We start from the raw sequence: 24692 nt of genomic DNA on the forward strand, positions 1-24692 counted from the left end.
AGTAGTATATATATATATATATATATATATACTTTGTATTTTCTCATTTTAAAAGGAATAATGCTATTATTTTTATGTTTTGAGGCACCAATTTCTTTCTAGGCTTGTTTCTATACGTGACTGCCATAATGAACTATCATATCGAGGTTCTCAAAGAAGGGTACTCTTATCTGAGTCGAGATAAACAGTCCATGGTAGCAAATGGTACTTCAACACTTATAAAAGGTCCTGGAGTCAATATTCTGGTTGACACAATGAATGCTTGGAATAGCCAGTTTCTCATTGAAGGTAAATTTAGAGTTCATTAAAATTAATTTGTTTTTGAAAAAATAACCTTTGTGATTTCTCAATGCAACTTGTACTTTCATTGATACATATAATATACAAATATTTAGGGAATATAGTTAAAGATATTCGAAATTTAAACCAATTGAATTTTTAAAAATCATCTTCCGGAAAATTTTGCTTGTACAGTAAATTTTATGTCATATCTTTCAAGTTATCAAAATCATATGTTGATATCACTAGAACATAAAATATACAAGGTATACAAAATTTATTGAACCAGTTTATGAATTGAATAGAATGAGAACCACCTAAGATAAACAACTGAGGTTTGTAGTATAATGGAGGTTTACCCGTGGCCAGTGGTGACATTAGTGCACCTTGACATGGGCATCATTTTTGGTTTGAAGGATATCCAGGCAATAATTGATCTTCGTCCACATATATGCCACATATATGTAATCATTGTTGTGTTGCTGATTCAGACACATATACATTATCATTTGTGGTACCTTTTTCTAAAAAAAACTTCCAGACATCAGTGTCTCGCATGCCACAAACCACAACTTGTGTTCTTATTCTGTTCAGTTAAGAAAGTCGTTCAATATTTTTAAATTCCTTATATATTCTACGATAAAGAATCAGCAGTAGGGCTTTGAATTAAAAGAAAACTTTTAAACCTAGGAATCTTTTGTACGTTATTTTCTTGAATGTAGAATAATTTTGTTAAACACTTTATGAATATATGTGGTACTTTATCATGTTAAATATTGTGCAGCCACCTAAAAAAGTTTTGGAAAATATTGAGTATAAACATGTACATGTGTATTTGAAAGTTTGTAAAGAAGACAAGTGACTTTAAATAGTTAGTGGCTTTCTGTCTTTTTGTTTATTTTTCCACAGCTTTTTGATAAAGTATTTACTTTGGTTTGTTACCTTAAATTATAAAACTTTTGTTCCTAATGCTATTATCTTCACTAATGTTTTATAAGGGAAAAATATTTCAAAAAACTTGAACTAGTACTCAGTTTCAAAGAATATTTTAATTTGTTGACTACGAGAGCCAAAAACAAAGTTAAGTCAGCATAATATGTCACAAGTTGAGTGTCACTTTATGTTTGATTCTCTGTGTTATGTTGATGCATTATTTATCATTTCCTTAGCCTTGAAAAGAAATGGAATAAAGTGCGAGAACGTTCACTACGTTGTATGCACTCATGGCCACTCTGACCACATTGGAAATCTCAACCTCTTTCAACGAGCAACACAAATTGTGGGCATGAGTGTTTCGTCTGGTGATGTTTATCAGCTTCATCCTTTCGAAAAGGTAAGATTTAAGAATACGTGATCCATTTTTATACATAGCAAAACAATGGTGATGAGTTGATTTTAATGATAGTTTTGTGCATGATTCAAATTTAAAATAGTCATCATTATTAAAACCAAACTCTTTCACTTATGAAAATATTTAATGTATCTTAGTTCTGTAAGTGTACACATTTCATCTTTAGAATGTTTTTGTGTTTTTTTTCAAAACTATATCCACAATGTCATTAAACACTTTACCATGAACCCCCTTTCCACTAGTAAACTATATACATTGGGCTTACTACCCAGATATTCATCACTCTGACATCTGGACTAAGCTCTGTAATGTCACAATTGAAAAAGCAAAATGTACATTATCCATTATACTACAAAGAGAAACAAAGTTAGTACAGAAAATGTAAACTAGTTTTTTATGTAAATACTTCTTATAACTTTATGTTGTTTAAATAAATCTTCAAAATCATTTGTACAAAAGACACCAAGTTGTAACTTTTTGCTTTAAAAAAAATCTGAAGCACTCATTAAAAGGATGTGTAAGCCTTTAACATACATAAATTTAGATAATGTTAAATTATGTCAAACATCTTATTTTCTGCTAAGTCTACTAATAAACTTTGGTCTTTATGTATACAGCAACAATAAGTTGATTCTTTATAAATATTCCTAATTGGAATACAAATATTAATAACTCAAGATGTACATGTAGTATTAAAGCTTGAATTTGTATAGATTATCAATTTTTAATATTTTTTTAATAATAAAACTAACATGTACAATTTTTGTAATAGAAAGCATGATTGTATTGAACTTATTACAATGAAAACAAGATGTGATGTAGCCATTTGTCTTATGTCAAAAACATATTGAGATACAAATTCAGACTTCAATTATCAGTTTTAGCAGGACAGTCACATCTTGAGAGTAATTTTGGATGCTATTAGGTGCTACTGAACTTGTTAGAATTGGTATAAATGCTGGACCAAGATATTAATATTTTTAAAAGGCTTTGAAGTCTTCATCAAAGCAGAACATATGTAGCTCTCAAAATGTGAAATATTACATCATTTTATTTTTGAAGAAAACTTGGATAATTTCTTTGGGGTTAATTGTACTTCATGGGAATGACAATCTAGATTCCCTTGGAAATATTGCTTCCATTGTCAGTTTTGGTCTCTTTCTGATGGCATTAATTATACACCATTGTGTACACTGCAATTTCAATTGTAACAAGCTTCTATGAATGATGAAAAGATCAGTCTTAGCATATAGACCTCTTCACTGTTCATGTACATTGGATCTTTAAACCACTTTTAAGTAAACTTAAGTAAAGTTAAATATGTTGTACATGGCACCAATGCTTGCATCTGTGGTGACGTGTAAAACAAAGTGCATTTAACCTCTCTGTTCAAAAGTATTACTATAAGAAATTGGGAATATAGATGATTGTGTCATCGATATGTCACATCTTTTTGTACTGTCTAAGTATACATACTTGTGTTGATTTTATTAACTTGTTCTGGCAGTTGTATATCTATTTTAACATTGTTATAACTTGTCAAGTGCAAGTGAACCTTGATGCTATTTAACAATATTCATAAAATTTGTAAACTGAAACTTTTTCAGGGTATGCCATATAGAATAGCTAGAAATATTGAAGTAATTCCAACCCCAGGTCACACATTGTCTGATGTTAGTGTAGTTGTCAAATCAACTAATTGTGGAACAGTTGTTATAGCAGGTTGGTTTGGTATTTTACTTTTTATTTTATTATGAAAATTTAAATGTTGTGTTGAAATATGATCGAGTTAACAAAGAATATTTTAATGTTTGTTTGTTTGTTTTTCAATTTAAAAGTATAGTATTTAAGTGTAAATGAAATAAGTGAAAACATGCATAGTAATGTCTTTTTCTTCATGTTTTAATATTTTTGTTTCTTGGGTGAACAGTTTAATAGAAAATTCGATTGTTGTTTTTGTATTGAACAAATATTTATCCTTTTTTCGAAATTCATTACCAACGTATTGTTCTTTGCAGAACAACCATTTACTGTATATCAATTAAAATTAATTGCTTATTAACTAATTAAAATATCAGTCAATATTTCCAAAAGTGTTGCTGTGTGCAGTTTAATTGATTTTTTTCAATATATTTAGGATTTTGTCCATTGTTCAAGATTGTAATTAACTTGATTCAGATTTATTCCTTTGTTCAAATTATACATAAAAGAGACCAAACTTTCATAATTTGAAACAGGTTATGTTTTATCTGTTTATATTCTGTGACAGGTGATTTATTTGAACGTAAGGAAGATATTAAGGACATAAGTTTATGGAGAGATATTGCAGGAAGTGAAAATCCCAATCTGCAGCTACAGTCTCGAGAACATGTTCTGAGTATTGCTGATTATATTATTCCTGGACATGGACCGATGTTCAAGGTGACAAGTGAGCTTAGAGAAATACATGCTTCTATAGTGAAATCAGAGCTAGGAATAGCTTTGAAAGGTTGATTACTTAGGATATAGTAGTTTGTAATGGACCTGGGGGCCATGGGAAAATTACTATTCTTCCAGGTAAAATAACCCATAGCAACCAGGGATTAGAAATATTATTATATATATATACATTGTATTTAAATGTTGTTATTGTTATATAAAACCCTATACAATACATGTTTTGATATTATTGTTTTGAGGCTGAAACAAAATATCTTCCATACAGTATTGTTTTTGTGTATTTTTTTTAACGAGGTATTACTTTTTTTTTTTCTCTGAAAGACTTTTCATGAGATTTCAAGATATTTTGGAGAAGGTTTTTGTGGTGCTTTTAAAACTTTTGCTCATCAAAATGTTTGTTAGTTATCTTAAACTATTCAAAATAATGACATATTTATAGATTAACATAAGAATATGATGGCGTGGAACAACATTAATAGAATAATTAAACCAGTGTATCATATTCATCCACAATTTAGAGAAAAGATAACATAACAAGTTTGTTTTTTTTTGTTTTTTTGAAATAGTGTTATATTATACAAAACTAAATATTTAGATTCTTCTAAATCTAGGTAAGACAGTCTGCATTCAATACATATTTGTGAGTAGATCAGAGGATTATTACTGTTTTTCAATCTTGTGTATTAGTTTTTCCTTCTTCCTGGCAGCAGATATTAAATATCTGAGCTAATATTGTTAACAGTTCAAAACAAAACTTGTCACACTTTATCTTTTATGTACATTTAGTTAGTGAGTTAAATAGCCATTTAGAATGCACAGATTTTTTATCCCTTCCATTTTAAAGTGAACCTGTTGTAAAGTTTGTCTTTTATTATTAAGCCTTTTTTTTTCTCAACTTACAAATAGCATATCAGAGAAAAGTTATTCAGAAATACAGAAAGCTTAGATGGTATCTTTCAGTTAAAGGTTCAATGTATGATTTATTTGGTTCCAGGTCTAAGATACTGAGTACATAAAAAAACATCAATATCTCTTTTCAGAAGTTTAAAAATCTAGTCTCAGTAACTATGTGTAGGTGACTTATTGAGCTTATGCACCAAAGGTTTATATATTTAACTTAGCCATGTAAAGGCATGTACATTGTGTATAAAACTGTTATTTTGAGCAAGGATAGACTCTTGTATAGGGTGAATAATCCATGACTGGAAAATAATAATTATATATATATATACTATGCATTTTAGTGAGAGAAAAGACTTGCCGATATACTAGAAATTATTAGCATAATTAACTGCAGAGAGACAAATAGGAACAGTTGCACCCTTCTCCACCATTGAAAAGTTAGTTCCTAGATCTCTATGAAAATGAAATAATGAACTGGTTCTTCGGAGTCCTTTTGTACTTTACCTTCTCAATGTACAAAATTATTGATGTTCTAAGGTTATTTGCACTTTAACACTGTGCAACTTCTAAAAGCCTGTTTGGTTTTAAACAGGGTAGTATTGTCATTTTTTTTACCTAACTTTGACCAATAGAATTATTTGTTTATGATAATGAACATGATAGTAGGGCAGTGAACAAATGTAGATCTTTCTTTTTTTTAATGAAGCCTTGGGAGGACTTGAATTGCCTAAGGTCAATTAAAAAATATAGTTTGTGTTCATCCCTGCCCACCCTTAGTTTGGTATCTGTGACTCGCTTTTTTCTGTCTTATAATCAGCAATTACTTTTTTGTATTCATTCTGCCATGTAATCTATAACTTTTTGTAATAAAAATGTTGGCATAGTGAAATAAACAATCCAGTACTTTTATAGCCAATATTAGGCTAATTTATGAAAGGTAAGATTAAAAATTAAATGCCTCTCGGCAACCTCGATTTTCCTGAAATTTTGGACAAAAACCAATATTTTTTTAATTGGACTAGCATAACTTTGTGCTATGTTCTTACCCAAGAAATGTATGTATAAAAAATTAATAAAAGAAAAAAAAATAAAACAATGAAAATCTTTTTCATTCATATTAACAGTGGACTCTTGTTGTTGTTTTTTTTGCATCAGAACAATCATCCCAACAAACTTTGTCCCATATTTTTACTGTTCTCTTTCAGTAGCCTAACATCAAGTTGGATTTGGTACAACTTGACTTGTTAATCAGTTGTCGTTGTTTTCCCTTAAGTGATAAAATTTATTTACAGATTGCACAATTTATAATTTTCAAGTACCTTTACATTAATGTGATAGCATATATCTAGGTGTCAGTTTTATAAATTCCCAACCTTGTTAAGAGATTTCTGTGTGTTATACTGACTTATACATGCATATAGCTTCTACAAATTATTACCAAAACAAGTTGAAAGCAAGTTTCTTTCCATGCAGCAACACTAGAACATTTTTTATAGTGGTGGTGCTGAAAGCTGTATATTTGGTTGTTATTATTATGTTAATAAAACAAGCAGGTGTGCAGCACCGCTGTACTTCAAGTCAGGGGATGCTGCATCACCCCCATTCCTGTGCTCTTGTTTCTACGTGTAAATAATATGCTTAAACAATCTCAAACTTCAATAGAATGGTAGTGTGAAAGCTTGCTGAAGTGACTTGCTATGTATTTAGAACTATAATGCGTTCTAGTGTTATTTTTGGCCTGATTAAAACACATCTTGGGTATTTCCATCATACCATATGATGTTACTTGATAGTTTTCATCAGCTCTACCACTAATTGCTTGGTAATTCTACTTCAGTCATATAACTTTTGTGAAACCTGCCTAGTTACTTCTATCAGAAACTTATCAATGAAATTAGGCCATCTACGAATACAGCATTATTAGTGCTCCTTTGTGTAATAAATCTAAATTTGCATTTAATATCATAAGAACCTACAAAAAAAATATTCTTTAAAACAAAGTCACTCTCAAATGATACCTACTCTGAAGGTAGTTTCTTTACTGCATTGAGTGCAATTAATATTAATTTCTGATTAGTCAGAACTGAAAACCAACTCAGTAATAAGTACAGCTAATTAATTATACTGTTCTTACTTATAAAGATTATAATGCATTGTTTCATCAGTTTGTTACTATCGTTAGAAATATTTTCAGTTGTAATCCTAATATTATCTCACAAGGTTCAGCCAGCTTAGAAGATTTCATACTAAGCTAACAGTGCAAAATAGTAAAAATAAATATAAATGGATATATTAAACATTTTGATTAATAATGTTAATGAAAGTAACAATTAAAGAAAAAAATTAGAGCACACCTTACTAATGAAGCATGTAAACATTGATGGTTTGCTTTGTGCACCATCTTAGATTTGATGATTTGATATTAATGTACATAACCTTACCCTTAATGCCGGTATTCTTGTTGGAAGTTTTATCTTTTAGTCATATACATATTAATGTGTGATAGCTTCCCAAAACTTAAAAGCAAAATTTTGTTTCTCCACAAAGTGCTTCAGAATTATTTTAAAACAGTATTCAATTTTTGTATGCCAAAAATATGTTTATAGTTTATTCATCTGATTGTTTGGTTTTCAGAAATGGATTATTCTATGTAAAATATAAAGAAACTACAATTAAAAGGATTTATTTTTACAAGGACCAACTTTAAATTGTGGCACCATATTTGATAATCACTTGTTCATTCCCAGTCCCCAAAATATTGAGGCCATGTGATAAGAAAAAACTGTTGTACATGTACTATTATGTGACGTGCAGAAGCTAACTACATGTAGAATGCATGTTTTAAACAGTTGGGTATTTTTGCCTTAAGGATATTGTCAGATGTAAATCCAACAGTATCTCATGAGGTTCTCTAACTTAAGAGATTTAAGTTAGTCCTAAATCCATATACTAAGCTGACAGAACTTCTAACCATATTTACACTTGCTTTCTGCAGTGTTACTAGGACTTTTCTCAGTATAAAATTCAATGTTTAGCACGTATGGTTATCAGATCTTGCTCTTATGATGTAACATTGTCTTTCATGATGAAGTTCTTTAGTAACTGCTGCTATTATTAATAAAATTTTCTTTGACACACCTTGTGACTGATTCATTGACAATCAAGATGCTCGGCTATGAAAATTGTATTCTGTGTATTAAAAGTTACCTAACCTACTAATTTATAGTTTATTATCACTCCAACAAAGGTTTGATGAAGTTCTGTTGAAAATTGTAAGAATACAAAATGGCCACATACTTGCAATGTCTGGGCTCCGAGAGAAATACTACTATTAAAGCTGGGGAACTGAACCCTTCATTATTACTTATTACTCCTACACATTTTGTTGAAGTAACATTGATTAGGCAAAATGGTCTTGTAATTAAATAACTTCCGACCAAATGTAAGCTCATTAAATGGGTCAGAACTAAAGTAAGCTATAAATTACTGAGGCCTGTTCTATAAAACAAACCAAGAAGTACTTAATGTCATTGACCTATATACAGGAAAGCTGAAACCTATACAGTTTAGAATGAACTGAATCATCTATTGTTCAGATTCAGAGGGAGATATTGCAGTTAAGTTTTGGGAACTGGCACCCTCAGTGTTAGTTATATTTGTTCATGGGCAGGGATGTCAAGAGCCAGCCCAGGCCCACCTTTCAAATCTATTTATCAACTTTTGCCAATTTTTCATAAAAGAAATTTAGGTGACAAATATCTAAATGAATCCATGAAAAAGCAGTATGCATTTCTAGGGAGCTTTGGAATATCCCGCTGCCAGGCTCCTGGAGCAGCTGCCCCCCCCCCTCTTGTCAGTCCTGTTCATGGGTCCCCACCTTATATATGTTGAAATCATATTGATTTGTAAGATGGCCTTTTGGTGCTCTGAGGGCTCTATTGAACTTCAAACTGGGGGAACTGATCCCCTTAGCTTATAAGTTTTTTGCATCATGAATTATCTTCCTTTATATTTTGATGACATGTCACAGGAAACAGCAGTGGCTAACAGCACAAAATGGGTATACCTAGTAAAATAGGTATTCATCCAAGAGTTGCTCATCTGCATCAAATAAAACATTTTACAATTAAGATAAAATTTAATAAAACAAGAGTTCACTACACAGTGTGCTTAAACATTAGGGTGGGGCTTAATCTTCTACATTTTTAATGAAAAATGTTTTACACTAACTATTGATTTAAGATTTATATTATTACTAAAAATAAGAAGCATAACACAGAGGATTTTTATATATGCTTAATGAATTAGTAAAACTTGAACACATAAAGGTATAACATTAATTGATTTTAACTGCAGAAATTATAATAAGTGGAATTGAAAGCTCTTTCATAGATCAAAAATAGTTTCAGCAAATTACCGAATCCTCTCCTATACAGGAGTATCAATAGCACTTAACTTTGAATGTACTGCCTTTGGGATTTGCCTGAAATTTTGTAGTAATGTTTTTATTAAGGTGTGTGTGTTATAGCAAGTTACAGCAACATCTCTATGAGTAATTATATATTTTGTACAAGCAAAGGTTACAAGTCATCTTGACTGTTGTACTTACAACTTAAAGTGAGTTACCTTAAGGAAATTCTTTAAGCAGCAACTATTAGTTTGTACAGTCTGTTATATTTATAAATGTATAATACAGTAATAAAACAATCTTTCTAACCTGAATTCTGATGACCTTACTTGTCATGTACTCTGAGAAATTCTATTATTGTAAAAACTTTTAACACATAATTCCAACATTTAAACTTTTAAGGTTGAATAAGATTAGAAAAAAAACTGATTCACTAAAGAAAGCAATAAATGACAAGGTTCTGATCTTTCCTAAATATACATTATCAGTTATATTTTGTATGTTCCAGTTGGCCATCACATAAAAAATAACAAATTATTAGTAATGTTGATAAAGGAAGTGTATAAAGCTGTTTCTGAACTTTTTCTTTTTAATGAACAAAATACGAGATAATGATAAAAAAAAGTTTATTTGGTTCATATTTATGGGCGTGGCAGCTGCAAATCAGAATTAAAATATGAAGTGCTACATTTTTAAGCTGTTGACAAATTACAGTACAACTAACAAATTTTCTTTCTAGTTGTGTAAAATCACAATAAAACATTTTTATCATACATTGTCTCGTTTTCATTTATCAAAAAAAGCCGGATACTTTATTTAGCTTTCATTTGAATTAATGTAGTTTGGAGTTTTTTTATTACATAACTTTTCAATAAATGTCTGCCACAATCTAGGTCATTTATCAAATGTACATATGTATAAAAAGAACTGCCACATTTTGTGAAATGTCTAGTAAGAACCACGTTTTTTTTTTTTAAATTGCAAGAAATAAAACTGCAGATCTTTTTCTTTTCTTTGGCACAAAGTTGACTTCTGATGCTTAACTTGTACTGTTTTCAGCTGGATAATGGTAATGAAAAAAGAACTTAAGTGTTACAAAAATAGAAAATGCTTCCAAAAGCAGTACAAAAATAGAGAGTCAAAGTTAGCAAAAGTTTCTTCTTTGCTCAAACTTGAACACGGGGAACAGCTGCTATTAATATCCAACAATAAAATCTTGGAACTTTTATAAAAAACGTTCTTTCTTTTTGCTCTTCTCTTGCCATAAAACTCACTTTCGATAGACAAATCATAGTTGCTTACAAAATAATTTAATGTGTTTTGCTTTTCAAAATCAATTAGAGGATATATATATAGTCATAACAATAAGTTATGAAAAATATCTGCAGTTTATTTGTCTACATTGTTTACAAAGTATGAAACATCCAAATCTGGGTGAAAATACACTAAAATTTGGACATATTTAAAAATGTTAAATACTTTTTAGTTCTTATAATACTGAAAAACATTTTCAATATTAGAATCCTTCTTGTTAGAGGAGTTATCTATCTTCTTTACCATAAATTTTGCTTGGCATTTGTGTATATAATTTTTTCAATAAAAAGCATCAGTACTATTGTTTTTTTTTATAAAAGAATAAAATATTCTAAGACTGACAGATGTAAATAATCATAAAAGATGATGATACATGCAATCAATATACTAATATTTATAAAACAAATTGGCAAGATAGCTTACTTATGTATTATATTTTTTATAAATGTCCTTCCATGCTATTTCTCATATAATCATCAAGTAAAAATACATACAAAATAATCTTCCAAATATTATAGATTTCACAAAGGCAAAAATTTCAGATCTTAAGTTACAAAATAAAATGTAAATGTCAGAAAAATATGAGTTTAAAATAAACTTTGAAGAGGAGAGATACTTTTCTAGCACTTCTAATTATACTGTACTGAACATGACTTCATACTATATATTTTACTACATTTCAGCAATACTTAGAAGAAACAAAAGTGACATGCTTTCGTCACTATAATTAAACCTTAAACTTCACATTTAAATTCAAACACAACAAACCTTTTTACAATTATAAGTGACAAATACATGACAAAACTTTTTACATTTATAACAGATTTTCCAGTATCACACTGACTTCCAAACACAATAATACTTTCTACACTTACACTAAAGTCACAAACTTCTTGCCCAGCAAACAGTTTTCCATCTAACCCACTAATTATACACTAAGTATTTCCATTCAAAACCTAAACAGATTCATAAATCACCTCCCTCAAAATAGCTCTAAAATTCCACACATAAACAATTTTTGTTAATTATTTTAAACTTACATACTAAAACTTAACAAATCTCTGAACAGAAGAAAAAAATTCTTCAAGCATTTCTTTTCATAAAAATACTGGCTTTCCATGAGATTGCCTAGATGGTAGGAACTGACTTTAAAATTAGGAAAAAGGACATATCCTCAAGTTAAATGAGAGTGCAAGATCTTTGGTTAAACAGAAAAAACATCATTTGCTTTAGTTATGTATTTACTTATTTGATCACATACTAAGATGTTACTTTGTATTTTGTACATTTATTTTAAATTTTTGCAAGTGCCAACATGTAGTTATATTCAGATTACACTAAAGACATAATTGTTAACATTCAAAGATCCCAAATGCAGATTACAAAAACAGTGATAACTTTTTCTTCTCTTTATCAAACCATATTGTATATATATAAAGAACTTTATTACTAATAGTATAGATTCCTGATAATAATGTATTAAAAATTTACAATTAAAATGCTGGAGTTTTCTATGAACAGACAGTGTTTCAGTCTCTGCAATGAAGTTTTTAAAAGACAAAATTCTGCAAGTTTCAAAAACCAAGGAAGGAGCTCTCCATAAGAAACTCCGATGACTAAAATTTCAAAGACAAACCTAAAAAGCTTTACTGCATTCAAATTCAAAGTACAAAACCCTTAGGAATATACAAAAACATACAACACTCATCTTATAAATTTTTTGTACCTGCAAATTTTTATAATGGTTTTGTAATCCAGCTTTTGATTAATTATTATTATTATTAACAAACCATAAAGAACTAAAATCACTGTTTTCCATAGTTTCAGTGGAGTAAGCATTTTAAACCTGTTAAAAGTTCTTCACTTTAATATCAGACTTCACCACAATAAGGAACTTGAGACAAATATATTAAGACTTAAAAGAGCCATAATTTTGTTACATATAACCATAAAAAGAGTTCCGCTGATTGAGGTTAAGTTAGTTTGATTTTTTTTAAAACAAGGAAAAACTCATGTAAAAATAAGACTTTCCCAAGCACCAATACAACTTTAACATTTTATTAAATATACCTACCTTGAGCAATTCAATTAAGATGCAGCAATATCATATATTTAACATTAATATTAGTCACTAATATTTCTGAAAAAATGTGTAATACAAAACGCTGCACAGAAGTTTCTTGGATTTATCAGTCACCATGTTATTAGTAGTTCTCAAATGATTAAAAAAATCTTGTTAATTAACGTTTCCTCTTATCTTAGCATAGCAAATGAAATCATGTAATTTTTTAATTAGGTGAGATTAGTTTAATATATAATTAAACAAGTATACTATTCATTACAGAAACAAATATAATTTATAAACCCTGTGCTTATAAGGTTAAGATGAACATAGCTAAGATAAATTTTTGATTAGTAAATATTCCATTAAATAAATATGACATGAACAGGCAGAGCCACAACCAATTAAAATTGGGGATCAGGGCAAGTCCTTTGATACTGGCCTCCCAGCAGGACCACACTGACAAGACTTGCACTGTTAACACTGAATTTCCAGGACTTAAAAACAAGTATTTTGTCAATATAATTAAAAAATAATAATAATTAAAATTTGCCCCAAAGCACAAGCATGGGACAACTGTCTCAGTTGTACCTGATGACACCCTTGTGTACAGGTTAAAAGGCAAAATTAGGCATAGCTTCTAGTATATATAATTATAGATTTATTATAACATCAGTAATAAAATGGTTGAATTAAATTCCTTCTCATGAAAGGTTAACTTTCACGTGTTTCCTTCACCAACATCTTATTAGAATAAAGTATGTTAAAAGGCTTTTTCTAAATTTTATCTTTCCCACTCTTTTGGGATAAACATGTCTAGGGAATTACCATCCCTCATCAATAATTGAGGGATAAGATGAAGAAAGACATGGACCATGCCACAAGTTTAGGGAATTACCATCCCTCATCAATAATTATGGGATAAGATGAAATGAGACATGGACCAAGCCACAAGGTTAGGGAATTACCATCTCTCATCAATAATTGTGTGATCAGGTGAAGTGAGACGAGAATCAAACCACAAGTTTAAATAATTACTGTGGAATAAGATGAAGAAAACCAGAGATCAAGCCTTACATATAGCACAAAAACACCATCCACAGTCTAACTTGTGTACTCAAGTGCAGTATTAACTCAATTAACTTGTCATGAAATCTCAAAGATGGAATGTTGAAGACTTAGAACATTATCCAACAATAAGTACAATTAAAATGTATATCAAGTGATTTTGAAGTTCACATTTTTACAAGTGGAATGTCTCAAACTTAAAATGTAAAATTAAGATACCAATAAGTACAGTATAAACATACAAAAGAAAAGTAACTCTTGAAAGTACCTGAAAACTAAAATTTTGAACATATGTTCAATATTTACTCAAGTTTTACCCCATCTGGCTAATGTTGAATAGAATATAGAACTTTGACAAACAGCTAACAATAAAAATTTTGGAATGAAAACATTTATGTACGGTTAAATTTCAGTTTTACACATGCTATCACAATAAAATACAGAAATCATTAGATAAGTCAAATACTCTTAAAATGTCCTCTAAGTAGTAAAACAAAAGATATAATCATTCAAGCTTCTGAGAAACTCGTTGCTTTTAATTCGAGCAACAGTCGCTTCAGAATATTTTTCAAATTGCCTTAAATATACTCTTAATTCTTCCATTATATAAACACACACACACAAAAACAGATTATTTAATTCTCAAAATAAATGGATTCTTTTAAACACATTAACATCATCCAAATTCTCTCAACTGCTCATAAAATCTGAATATCTTAAAACAAGAAACTTTAGGCATAGTGAAATACAATACTTGTACTTAATATGGGAAACATGCATATACATTGTACAATAGAAATAAGACAGAAGAAACACTCATTTAAGTGGTGGTGCAGCTGCTCATAAAAAACAATGAATCAACTCTACAGCTTTCCAACAACTCACAAGCACTTTGCTTATTTGTTCTACATAGTTTTCCAGTGACTTGCAAACACTTCTTTTACTGTATATTCTTCAACTTAAGAAATTTCTTATTCACTCTAACTTACTTCGAAAAATCATTAAGGCAGCTTAAATAATAATAACATTTTTTTTTGAGCCACTAGTAATAATTTTCCAAATGATGGCAGGGCAGACCTTTTTCTTTTCTTCAAAGTCTGAATACATTTTAAACAAACCTCATTCATGAAATAACCTATTAATGCTTGAGAACTTTAATTTTGTTTAAATTGCCTTTCTTGCAAATCCTTCTCATACTGTTTCTTCAGACGTTTCTTTAGTTCTGCTGGAAATTTTTCAAAGCATTTCTTACAAAGAGGCTTCAAATCAAAGTCAAAAAATCTCGACCTGTAAAGGATATGAAACTTTATCAACAAGTGAAAAAAAAAAACACATTTAAAACTCGACAAAAACAAAACTTTCTTGGCCTTTTTATTGTTTAATGGCTTAATCAATTTATGTACAATAAAATGTTATACCTTGTACCCTTAACGAAGATAACAGGCAAAACACTACCTAGTTAGCCCCTTCTGCATCAGACTTCTTTGGATATGAGCTCAAAAAAATCCAGATTGTTTAGTTTGCTTTTTGATATCCTGCACTTATATATTAATGAAAGAAAAGTTATTTTTATGATCTGTTATTATATTTCTGCACAAAATATACTTGATAAATAAATGTCAAATATCTGAATTTATACATGATATATATTATTTCATTAAAACTACAGTGCAGAATAGGAATGCTTTTCTACAGTATTCATGATAAATAAATCTGATAGAGATCAGCACAAACAAATTTCCAATGCCATCTAGTGTGTACTATTTGTAATTAATGATAACATGCATGTAAATTTGGGAAAATATTTTTGAAATATGCAAGGCAGCCAAGTTATCTCAGATAAATCACAAAAGTGGTTAAACCAATTTTTCAGAATTAACTTTCAAATATGATTTCCATCATCCAGTCAATAATACTACAGCAATAATATGTATTACATTTTTCAAAATATAATATAAAAAATGTTATGCAAATCATGAGTAAGTTATTGGTAATCACCATTACTGCATTGCTGTTTGGGTTATAATGCTTAAAATGCTGTTTAGATTGTTACACACACATCCAGATGAATTTGTAACCTTAGGAAAATACTGAAATTAAAGACACCACACATTTATATTTTTCATAATGATTTTTACACAGAAAATTTCTATTATTTATTCATCATTTCACAGTGTATACTTGATCATTCACGTTTGTGAAAAACGTTATTATCAACCTAGTTGTGAAGTCCATATATACAAGCTGGAGTACCTGTCACCTGGATGGAAGTTATTAGAAATTCATGATTAAAGAAAGGTTATCATAGAACATGAAAAGTTGCTTCCCTTATATGTAATTGTAAGTAATGCAAAAATGCCCATAAAAACTGCAAAACACAAAATGTGAAACTGTAAGTTTGCATGTATCTCTGCATGGACCCAACAAACCTTCACGACGAATTTGGTGAAGATCCATATATACAAGCTGGAGTACCTGTCCCCTGGATGGAAGTTATTATAAATTCATGGATGGATTCATTCAGGGGATGAAGTATTGGTAAAAAAATGCCCATAAAAACTACAAAACTCAAAATTTATAAGTATCTCCCCATGGACCCAATGAACCTCCATACCAAATTTGGTCAATATCCATCCACACCTTGCGAAGTAGTTACATGAACAGACAACAGACAGTACTATTATATTTATATAGATATATATGAATTTTTCTACCAAAAAGGTATGAACACAACTACTACTTGTTACGATAAGAAAACACAGAAAACTTACTTGCTGGTGAGTTTTCCATCGCAGAATGAACAGCTGAAGTGGTTGATACACCAAGCTTTTTTAAAAACTGTAATAGCTAGAAACAAAACAGAAACAATGGTAAAATCTTTAGGTCTTAGCTAGAATATTATATATCATTAGAATGTCATTTCTAGAACAAAATATACTGTATTTCAGAACCATTTGTTTATCATTACACATTTTAAAATGTCATAAATGTATTACTCATAAACACAAATATGTACAACAGAACTCCATTTATTCCTATCCATCCAGCTGGATGATCAATGGTCCCTTTAAATAAATGAAATCATCTAATACTGTCACAGATCATTCATAAATGCTTGTTATTCCCAATAACAAATATATGCATTATTGAATGATAAATTTAAAGCTCATTAGGCCTGGGAATTGCCATTAGGACTTATTCAAACAATAAAAAAGTTTTCCAAGTTTTTATTACGAGTCACTGTAAAAGGAGGTTAATGTCACCCTCCTGTCGGTGGATAGCTCTCATTGCATGATGATGTCATCATATATTAGCATAGTTCATGTTAGATAAGTGGTTTTAAGGTGGGAGTTAACTCAAGGCTAGTGGCATGCAAATCTTATAAGCAGATGCATGAGGAATCAAGCTATTTTGTGCGAAGAGATGAGGTATCATCTCGGAAGATAAACTCTTTATTAGGTTTTTTTAGCCTGCTAGTTTCAGGGACAAAGTTACCATCATGAAACCCTGACAATGGTAACTGTGTTACCAAACTAACCACCTGAAACAACTAATAACTTTTCTATTTATCTAGCATGGCAGTAGAACAATGAATAATATCCACTTTTTTCTCAACATATTTTTCAGTAAAAACAAGTAACAAAAGAATGAATGCATATGGTTATAAAATTACGTTTTAAACTACCAACAACAAAAACTATACTTACCATCACCTAATATTACACTATTGCAGACAAAACAAAGATTTCCAAACAGCTGATGATAGTGAGTTTCACAGTATGCAAGACCTCTTTTTTCGTAGTGACGATGACCCAAAAATGGTTTCTCACACTTGGCACATACAAAATGCTGAAATTGGATAAAGACATTTACATCCTCCTTTCTTTTTTTTTTTCTTCCTCTCTCTCATCATCTTAATCAATCAATTATTTTTACTAATACATTTGAAAATATTTAATCCCTTATGTACAATAATTCATAAATAAAATATTTTAAGAAATTACTTTTCACTAAAGAAATACAGATTTTTTATAGAAATAACAATGCATAGAGAACAGTCTTCTTGTTGGATATTAAAATTAGACTAATGATAAGTGAAATATCTGAACTTATAAACAGTCTTTTTTGTGATGTTCCATTATATTTTCTAGCCTAAAAGCTTTCTTTCATAATTTAGCTGTGATGATGAATATTTTTTCCGGACTTATAGTATGTATATACTTTATCAGTATGATATATATATAGATATATGCAAATAAAAAGTTTCTCTTTTTTTTTCTTAACCAATACTATAAATGGTTAAATAATCTGTAATGAGGATTAGATATTGGGTAGTAAAAAATATAATAACTGTATAGCACAAACTCATAAGCTACATGTAAAAAAAACAACAACAAACTAAGTTTAACTGAATTTATGACCATTATGAAAATCATGAGTATTATACTTATAAAGAGGAATAGACTTTACAGCATGACTCCTATTAAATCATGAGCAAACACGTTTTGCTAAATTGTGGAATACAAAAAAAAAAGTGATTTGTTACAGCTATTATTTCCAATAAAATATCAAGTTCATTTTATCAGTACTAATGTCAGCCATCAGAAAATCCTGGACTATAAGGATTACTGTTACACCAACTAAAGGTGTAAAATTCATATTACTCATCATCCAGGACAACAAGATCTGTCTGAGGAACAGAAGTTTTACCATTACACTTTACCTGTTGGATGAATAGTTGTTTTTCACATCATTTGTTCTAATTCTAGACAAACTTTTTTAGTAAATTTCTAGGGAGCCCAGCAAGTTCTTGAAAACTCTGAACTGTGGAAGTTTAGCAAATACACATGAACATTTAAAAAAAATGCATATCTCTAACACTCATACCAAATAAATACACACAACTAGATGTACTTCCACGGGGTCCATGAAAGTGTTATGTTTCCAGAGTAAATAAAACCAAAATTAAGAGTAACAAATATTTTTATTTCTTGCTTATGAAGTTCAGATATCATGCTGTGTTGTAGCCTACAGAGTGCATAATTCTTCTTGGTATAGTGGGGCGAGCAGTTAAAATAGGAGACCCCTCCAAGCAACCTTCAGCCCCCTTTTGGGGAAAATATGCATATTCCTTTAGTTCACAAACCTAGTAACAAGTGTACTTAAATTAATGCAACAACATTATTATTTTTTTCCTATATGTTCAGACCTTTAAAATTTAAGGTTAAATATATCTAGAAATACTAAATGTAATAAATATATATATATCTAGGAAATGGTTACGAAACAAAATAAGTTTTTTTTTATTTATAAAGCTCAAGATTGACTGTGCCTATATTTTTATACAATATATAATGGATGTTACTTAATTAATACAATAGTTTTTTATTATACAGCCACACTCATTAACAATGTCTAACACAAGCTGAGTTAATCTTGGCTGTGAACCACGTGTATTAGAAGGCATCCGTGATTACTTAAAATCATTTATACATCATAGCACATAATTTAAAAGTAATGGTAAAGGAGAAGGTTGTATACTACTTTATTAGTGATAAATGTTCATAAAGATGTGTGTGTGTGTGACTATTTCGGATATCAATTGATCAATATGGAAATAATTTACAAAATATGTCACACTGAATGATCAATTTTTCGGTAACCTACTTTTTCAATAAAATCTAATTTATTCAATACTTTATGTTTTTTCATTACAAAAAAATGATATTCTCATAACTGGCTGTGAAGGAGGAAATTTAGGTCTAGAGGTAAATTATGAGATTGGGCATCCAAATAATCTTCCCAATTTTAAACAAAATTTATACTTCATTCCAGATCTCAGCAAACAAAATGAGAAAATCTGACAGTTGGATTATTCCAAATAACGTATGAATACTTTATTTTTTGCAAATCTCTTTTAGTAAGCTACATCCCATCATTCCCACGTATATGACACTAAGATTTTAGCCTTTTGCTGTTGAATGAAATATTAAATACATCTACTTTTAAATTACATGAATCTGACTAATTTACTTATTAAAACAGTACTTAGTGTCAATGTATGATACTTAGAATTAGCAAGAAAAATTATTTCTGTTACACATGAAATAAAACTATATTTGAAATAAGTCTATACATGTAACTTTTTTCCTGCATTACCAACCTCATTCTTCTTTTATCTAGATTCACGTCCAATAAAAAGTATAAATTATGCAAACAATTCAGAATTATCTTTAAATAACCAATTTTGTAAAAACTAAAATACATTTACGAAATTTGACATTGCTGTAACTTACTTCCATGTGGGATCTAATATAATAAGAGAAATAATGACAGGAAACAAAGAACCGAGCTTTACAATACCCACAGTTCACGATGAAATCCCCTGCAGGATGGAATAACATTAATACGATTAATAGAGATATCTTACTTCAACGTGCCATTGTTTTCCCAAAGCATGCACAACTCTTTCTTCTATTGGTCGATGACAGGCACCACAGATAGGTATTCCCATGTTGTCATGGCAACGTAAACAGTACAGCTCTTTCTTTACCACCCGGGCATCTGACGTCAACTCTACTCTGATATATCATAGAGGAAGAGTTTGGGTTTAGTTATACAGTAATTATATGAAGTAATTAACACATTCAACAAACCTACAACTTATTATCACTAAAATACTGGTGAAGTGGTTTTTCAGAATAAAAAAAAATTGAATAAAATCGAAAATAGGAACAACACTTAAAAATGCACAGTAAAGTTTTTATAGGCATTCAAAAAAATTGTTCCTGCTTTATTTATTTTTTCCACAAGTTTCCTTAGGTGAATTTTCACATTTCAAATGTGTATTTATCTCAAAACAAAAATATTCTCCTTTCTTTTTTTTTTTTAACTTTTACCAAGCATTCTACCCTTAGAAAACTTTATTTTATATTATAAGAACAAATAATTTTTTTTATTGTGCTATATGGTTCCCTTCCTAGAATGTTATTGAACTTCCAAAGGTTTATCAGAGAGGTTGTTCTATGAAACCTATTGTTCCAAATACAGCCACTTTCAATCACAAGTTTGCAGGTAATCATGTCTAAAATTTTTTGTAAGATTTGCTATTACTTTGTGTACACTGAGAAAAGTTTTAAGTTGAGATTTTGCAGTCAGTTTAAATACACTGCAAAAATGTTTTAAGATGAGATTTTACTATTAGCTAAAAACATTTTCTCAGTTTATATAAACTAAGATTTTGCTGTTAGCTTATATAAACTGTGAACAAATTTTAGCTGAGATTTTGTTATCAGTTTACATACAATTGAGAAAAGTTTTTAACTCTGCCTTGAGGTACAGAGCATCAGGTTTGCTAGAAATGCTTATATTTGTTAGTATTTACGAAAATCCACTCCATAATATCATCCTGCTAAGACAGACGATATAACTGCATACAAGTCTGGTTAACCCTATCTAGACAGATTTTGGTATGGGTTGGGGTCAGCGGGAATGTCATCACTTTTATAGACTTACATTCAACATTTTATTGAACTACCATTTAATGAATGTATGTTAATAAGTTTGTTATCAAATTGTAGATTCTAATTCAAATTTTAGTATTATACATTAGTTAATTTCTTAATGTAAAAGTAAACATTAAAAATGCTAAATATCGATTTTTGTGTGTCACGTGGTATGTTGAATGCAGCTTTGGTTCAAATTAAATGTTTGCGATGTCCAAATACACAGTCTATAGTTTCTTATGAATTAGAAACTCAAATTACCGATATTGACAAGCTAGAACATAAAATAAGAACCTCCTATCTTTTCTATTTTCTGAGATATTATTACATTTAGTGAATCAACCAAGGTGGCCCCCCACCTACCTCCTACATTTTTGGAAATACTTGCTTATGTACACCTACTTCTCTTAATGACATGTCTATAACCAATCAAAAGCTTAATTTTTTTATATAGGTTTTATATATGCATTTTAAAATAAAAATACCACAGAATTCCACTATAATGTATCAGGCTTAGTAACTAAGCTGTATTTGGGTCTAAAAAATATATTTTTCAAGCTCTGTTATCTCTTACTTCTATTTTACTATGAAAAGGAAAGTTTTCCCATGTAAATGCTTCATAAAGGCTGAGAAAACCATGTGGGAGACATTCTGTTCTGTTTTACATCCTTCACATGCAAAACTTGACAAGGCTTAGCAAATTATGCCAAGCACAAACTTCATAAGTAAAATGTTTTAAGAAAATGTATTACATTTATTTTGAAAAGTTATTAGGTCTTTGTTGTTGTTTTTTTTGTCAAACACACACACACACAAAGTATATTCAGAACATTAAAAAGAAATATTTGTACTTACCCACATTTGGAACAATTAAAATGATATGGATGATAAGTCTCATCTGATATTCGTAATGGATCTTCATCTATAGCACCACTGAACAAATTGAAAATAAATGTATGAATTAATTGTATAAAAATAAAGATTGAATATTATATTACAACTCAACAATGTACCAAATCTGGTATTCAAATACAATTTAAATGATTGAGATAGTAAGTAGTATCAAACTAAATATAAGCTTAACCAAAATGTTTATATATTTCTTTTCATTTTATAGTGTTATATGTTTCATTTCAACCTTTAGTAACTGAGTACAATGATTAAAAAATACATATATTATATACTCTTAAAACTCCTAAAATAAACATCAACTTAAATTGAAATAGAAAACTGTGTAAACTAAAATGAATTTTTATATATAAATATTTTTATCATGGGCAACTAAAATATCAATTATTTTATGAAACACTAGCTCTTTTTTTTTTTGCACAACTCACGTTTAGGCATTATAATTATTGATCATTTTTATTATAAACTACACGTGATAGTCATAATAAATAGGTACCAAAATACAAATACTCTACACTGGATTTTCTAACTGTAATATAACCTGGACATGCTAGTGGTTACAATGGAATACCAAAATACAAATACCCTACACTGGATTTTTTAAACATCATCATATAATACACAAGTGTATATTTTAGTACACATTTGACTACCATAAAAGTTGCATTCAAAAATCTTAAAATTTCTCACTGAAGAGGAGAAAGGGATAAAACAGAAAAGAAATAAAAGCCAGAGGAATATCACACAAACCACTGGAAGGCCAACTCCATCAACGTTGAAAAAGGTATGGACATCAAAACCATACCTGGCACATGGAGGCTGTAAAACCCAAGCCAAAAGGATGGGAGAACATTCACTAGCATTTATATATACGTGATTCTATCCTTGAATTGAAATATAAGAATAATATTATCTGAACATTTTGTTCACACCAAATAGTCGTATATATATATATGTTAGCAAGATAGTATCCTAGCTGTCTACAAAGGCTCACCCATGGGCTACTGGTCTACACCACCCAACTTGTAAGAAAGTTATAGCCATGCATGAACAGGAAGAACAAGTAAATGTCAAAGAAGACAATTGTAGAGTAATAGTGGAGAATAGATGGATTTATGAATGGATAGGTCCAAAATTAGTAGAAAGCAATAGACAATGTACAAACAGTTGCTCATTATGCATTGCACAGAACAGAATCAGAAAACTATCTAACTTTCCCAAATTCAGAGAATGCATAGTCAATAACCTACTAACAGACGATTTCAACTCAATATTTGTTTACAGTTAAGCACAAAGCTACACAATGGGCTATCTGTGCTTTGCCCACCACAGGTATTGAAACCCACTTTCTAAAGTTGTAAATCCAGAGATATACTGCTGTGCCACTTGGGGACACCTAACTCAATATAGTGGGACACATAAGATTAGAGTAAAAAGTTTGGTTTCACAGTTTTGTGTGCTTGAGATTAACTATTTCCCTTGGGTGGATGTGTGATGAGAATGAAATTATATTCTCCTCAAAGGAAGGTAGAACAGAATAAGAGACTTAATCTAGGATGTACTAGATCTGGGACTGAGCATCAGCTAGAAGAGGCAAGTAAAATTCAGAAGCAGAAGTGGTCTAATGATGGAAGTGACAAAAAAAATTTCCTACCCTCCTTTTGTGTGATTGAAAGATTAATAGATAGATATACCTTGATAGCTGTAACACCTAAAAATGCCCAACATAATATTTCAAAAGTGAATTTTTATGCCCTGAATCCAAAAGTTTTTTGTTACATGTATGGTGTTTTCACAAACAGACTGTGCCTCAAGTCAGGAACTTTCACTATTAAGTATATATAGGAAAATCCTCACCCTACTTGCAAGTAAGCCAGAATGGCTCAGTGATAAAAGTTGACAGGGTTTTGTTGTACAAGTAAAATGTTCAAATTAAAAATCCACTGAATTACTTTTTTTTATAGATTTTTCGATAAAAATGTCTACAAAACTTACTGAGTATATCAAATAAAATACTTTTGAAACCTATAAAAAGAATTTTGTTTGAGCTTTATAAATTAAAAATGTTTTCAAAACCTTTTCTTTAAGCTGAATAAAAAAATAGTTGTTCTTCTTAACTGATAGAAAAACAGAATGGTCATTTTAGTATCAAATTTAAATTCTTTCCACTACAGACATTTAATGTACTCACCGACATTTAACACAAATAATCTTTCCACTGACAGCTGCCTTTTCTTTGGTATTGCAATCATGACACAGTGCTCTATAAAAAAAGTAACAGTAAAAATATTTTCTCATGACTTCGAGGAAACTAAAAATTTAAAAATCTTTTCTAAAAATGATAAAAGACATCTTTCTGTCTACATAATTAAGTTTTTAATCACTGTACAAAACATCGAAGCTTCACAAGATATCACACTGGTAATAATTATGAATGAACAAATGTATAAATAT

General features: G+C 29.7%; 2 protein-coding genes across 6 annotated transcripts in view; one reads left to right on the top strand and one right to left on the bottom strand.

Moving 5' to 3' along the window:
- Positions 1 to 4285, top strand: part of LOC106457329 (metallo-beta-lactamase domain-containing protein 1-like) — a 7509-nt gene extending 3224 nt beyond the window's left edge. Inside the window, exons 2-5 of one of the 2 annotated variants that reach the window (XM_022383214.1) lie at positions 85 to 288; positions 1449 to 1612; positions 3238 to 3352; positions 3900 to 4285. In XM_022383214.1, coding sequence (XP_022238922.1) covers positions 129 to 288; positions 1449 to 1612; positions 3238 to 3352; positions 3900 to 4123 — 663 coding nt within the window. In that variant the 5' untranslated portion in view covers positions 85 to 128 and the 3' untranslated portion in view covers positions 4124 to 4285. The remainder of the gene's footprint in view (positions 1 to 84; positions 289 to 1448; positions 1613 to 3237; positions 3353 to 3899) is intronic. The other variant, XM_013916727.2, reaches the window with a different exon arrangement.
- A 6464-nt stretch (positions 4286 to 10749) lies between these two features.
- The window catches only part of LOC106457330 (LIM and senescent cell antigen-like-containing domain protein 1), a 29638-nt gene continuing 15695 nt past the window's right edge, over positions 10750 to 24692 (bottom strand). For all 4 annotated transcript variants that reach the window (XM_013916729.2, XM_022383202.1, XM_022383203.1 and 1 more), the window contains exons 5-10: positions 24430 to 24501; positions 22185 to 22262; positions 20255 to 20405; positions 17532 to 17673; positions 16596 to 16671; positions 10750 to 15111 (exon numbers count right to left, since the gene is read on the bottom strand). In XM_013916729.2, coding sequence (XP_013772183.1) covers positions 14979 to 15111; positions 16596 to 16671; positions 17532 to 17673; positions 20255 to 20405; positions 22185 to 22262; positions 24430 to 24501 — 652 coding nt within the window. In that variant the 3' untranslated portion in view covers positions 10750 to 14978. The remainder of the gene's footprint in view (positions 15112 to 16595; positions 16672 to 17531; positions 17674 to 20254; positions 20406 to 22184; positions 22263 to 24429; positions 24502 to 24692) is intronic.

Source organism: Limulus polyphemus, unplaced genomic scaffold (genome assembly GCF_000517525.1).
Source record: "Limulus polyphemus unplaced genomic scaffold, Limulus_polyphemus-2.1.2 Scaffold317, whole genome shotgun sequence".
NCBI classification, from domain to species: Eukaryota; Metazoa; Arthropoda; class Merostomata; order Xiphosura; family Limulidae; genus Limulus; species Limulus polyphemus.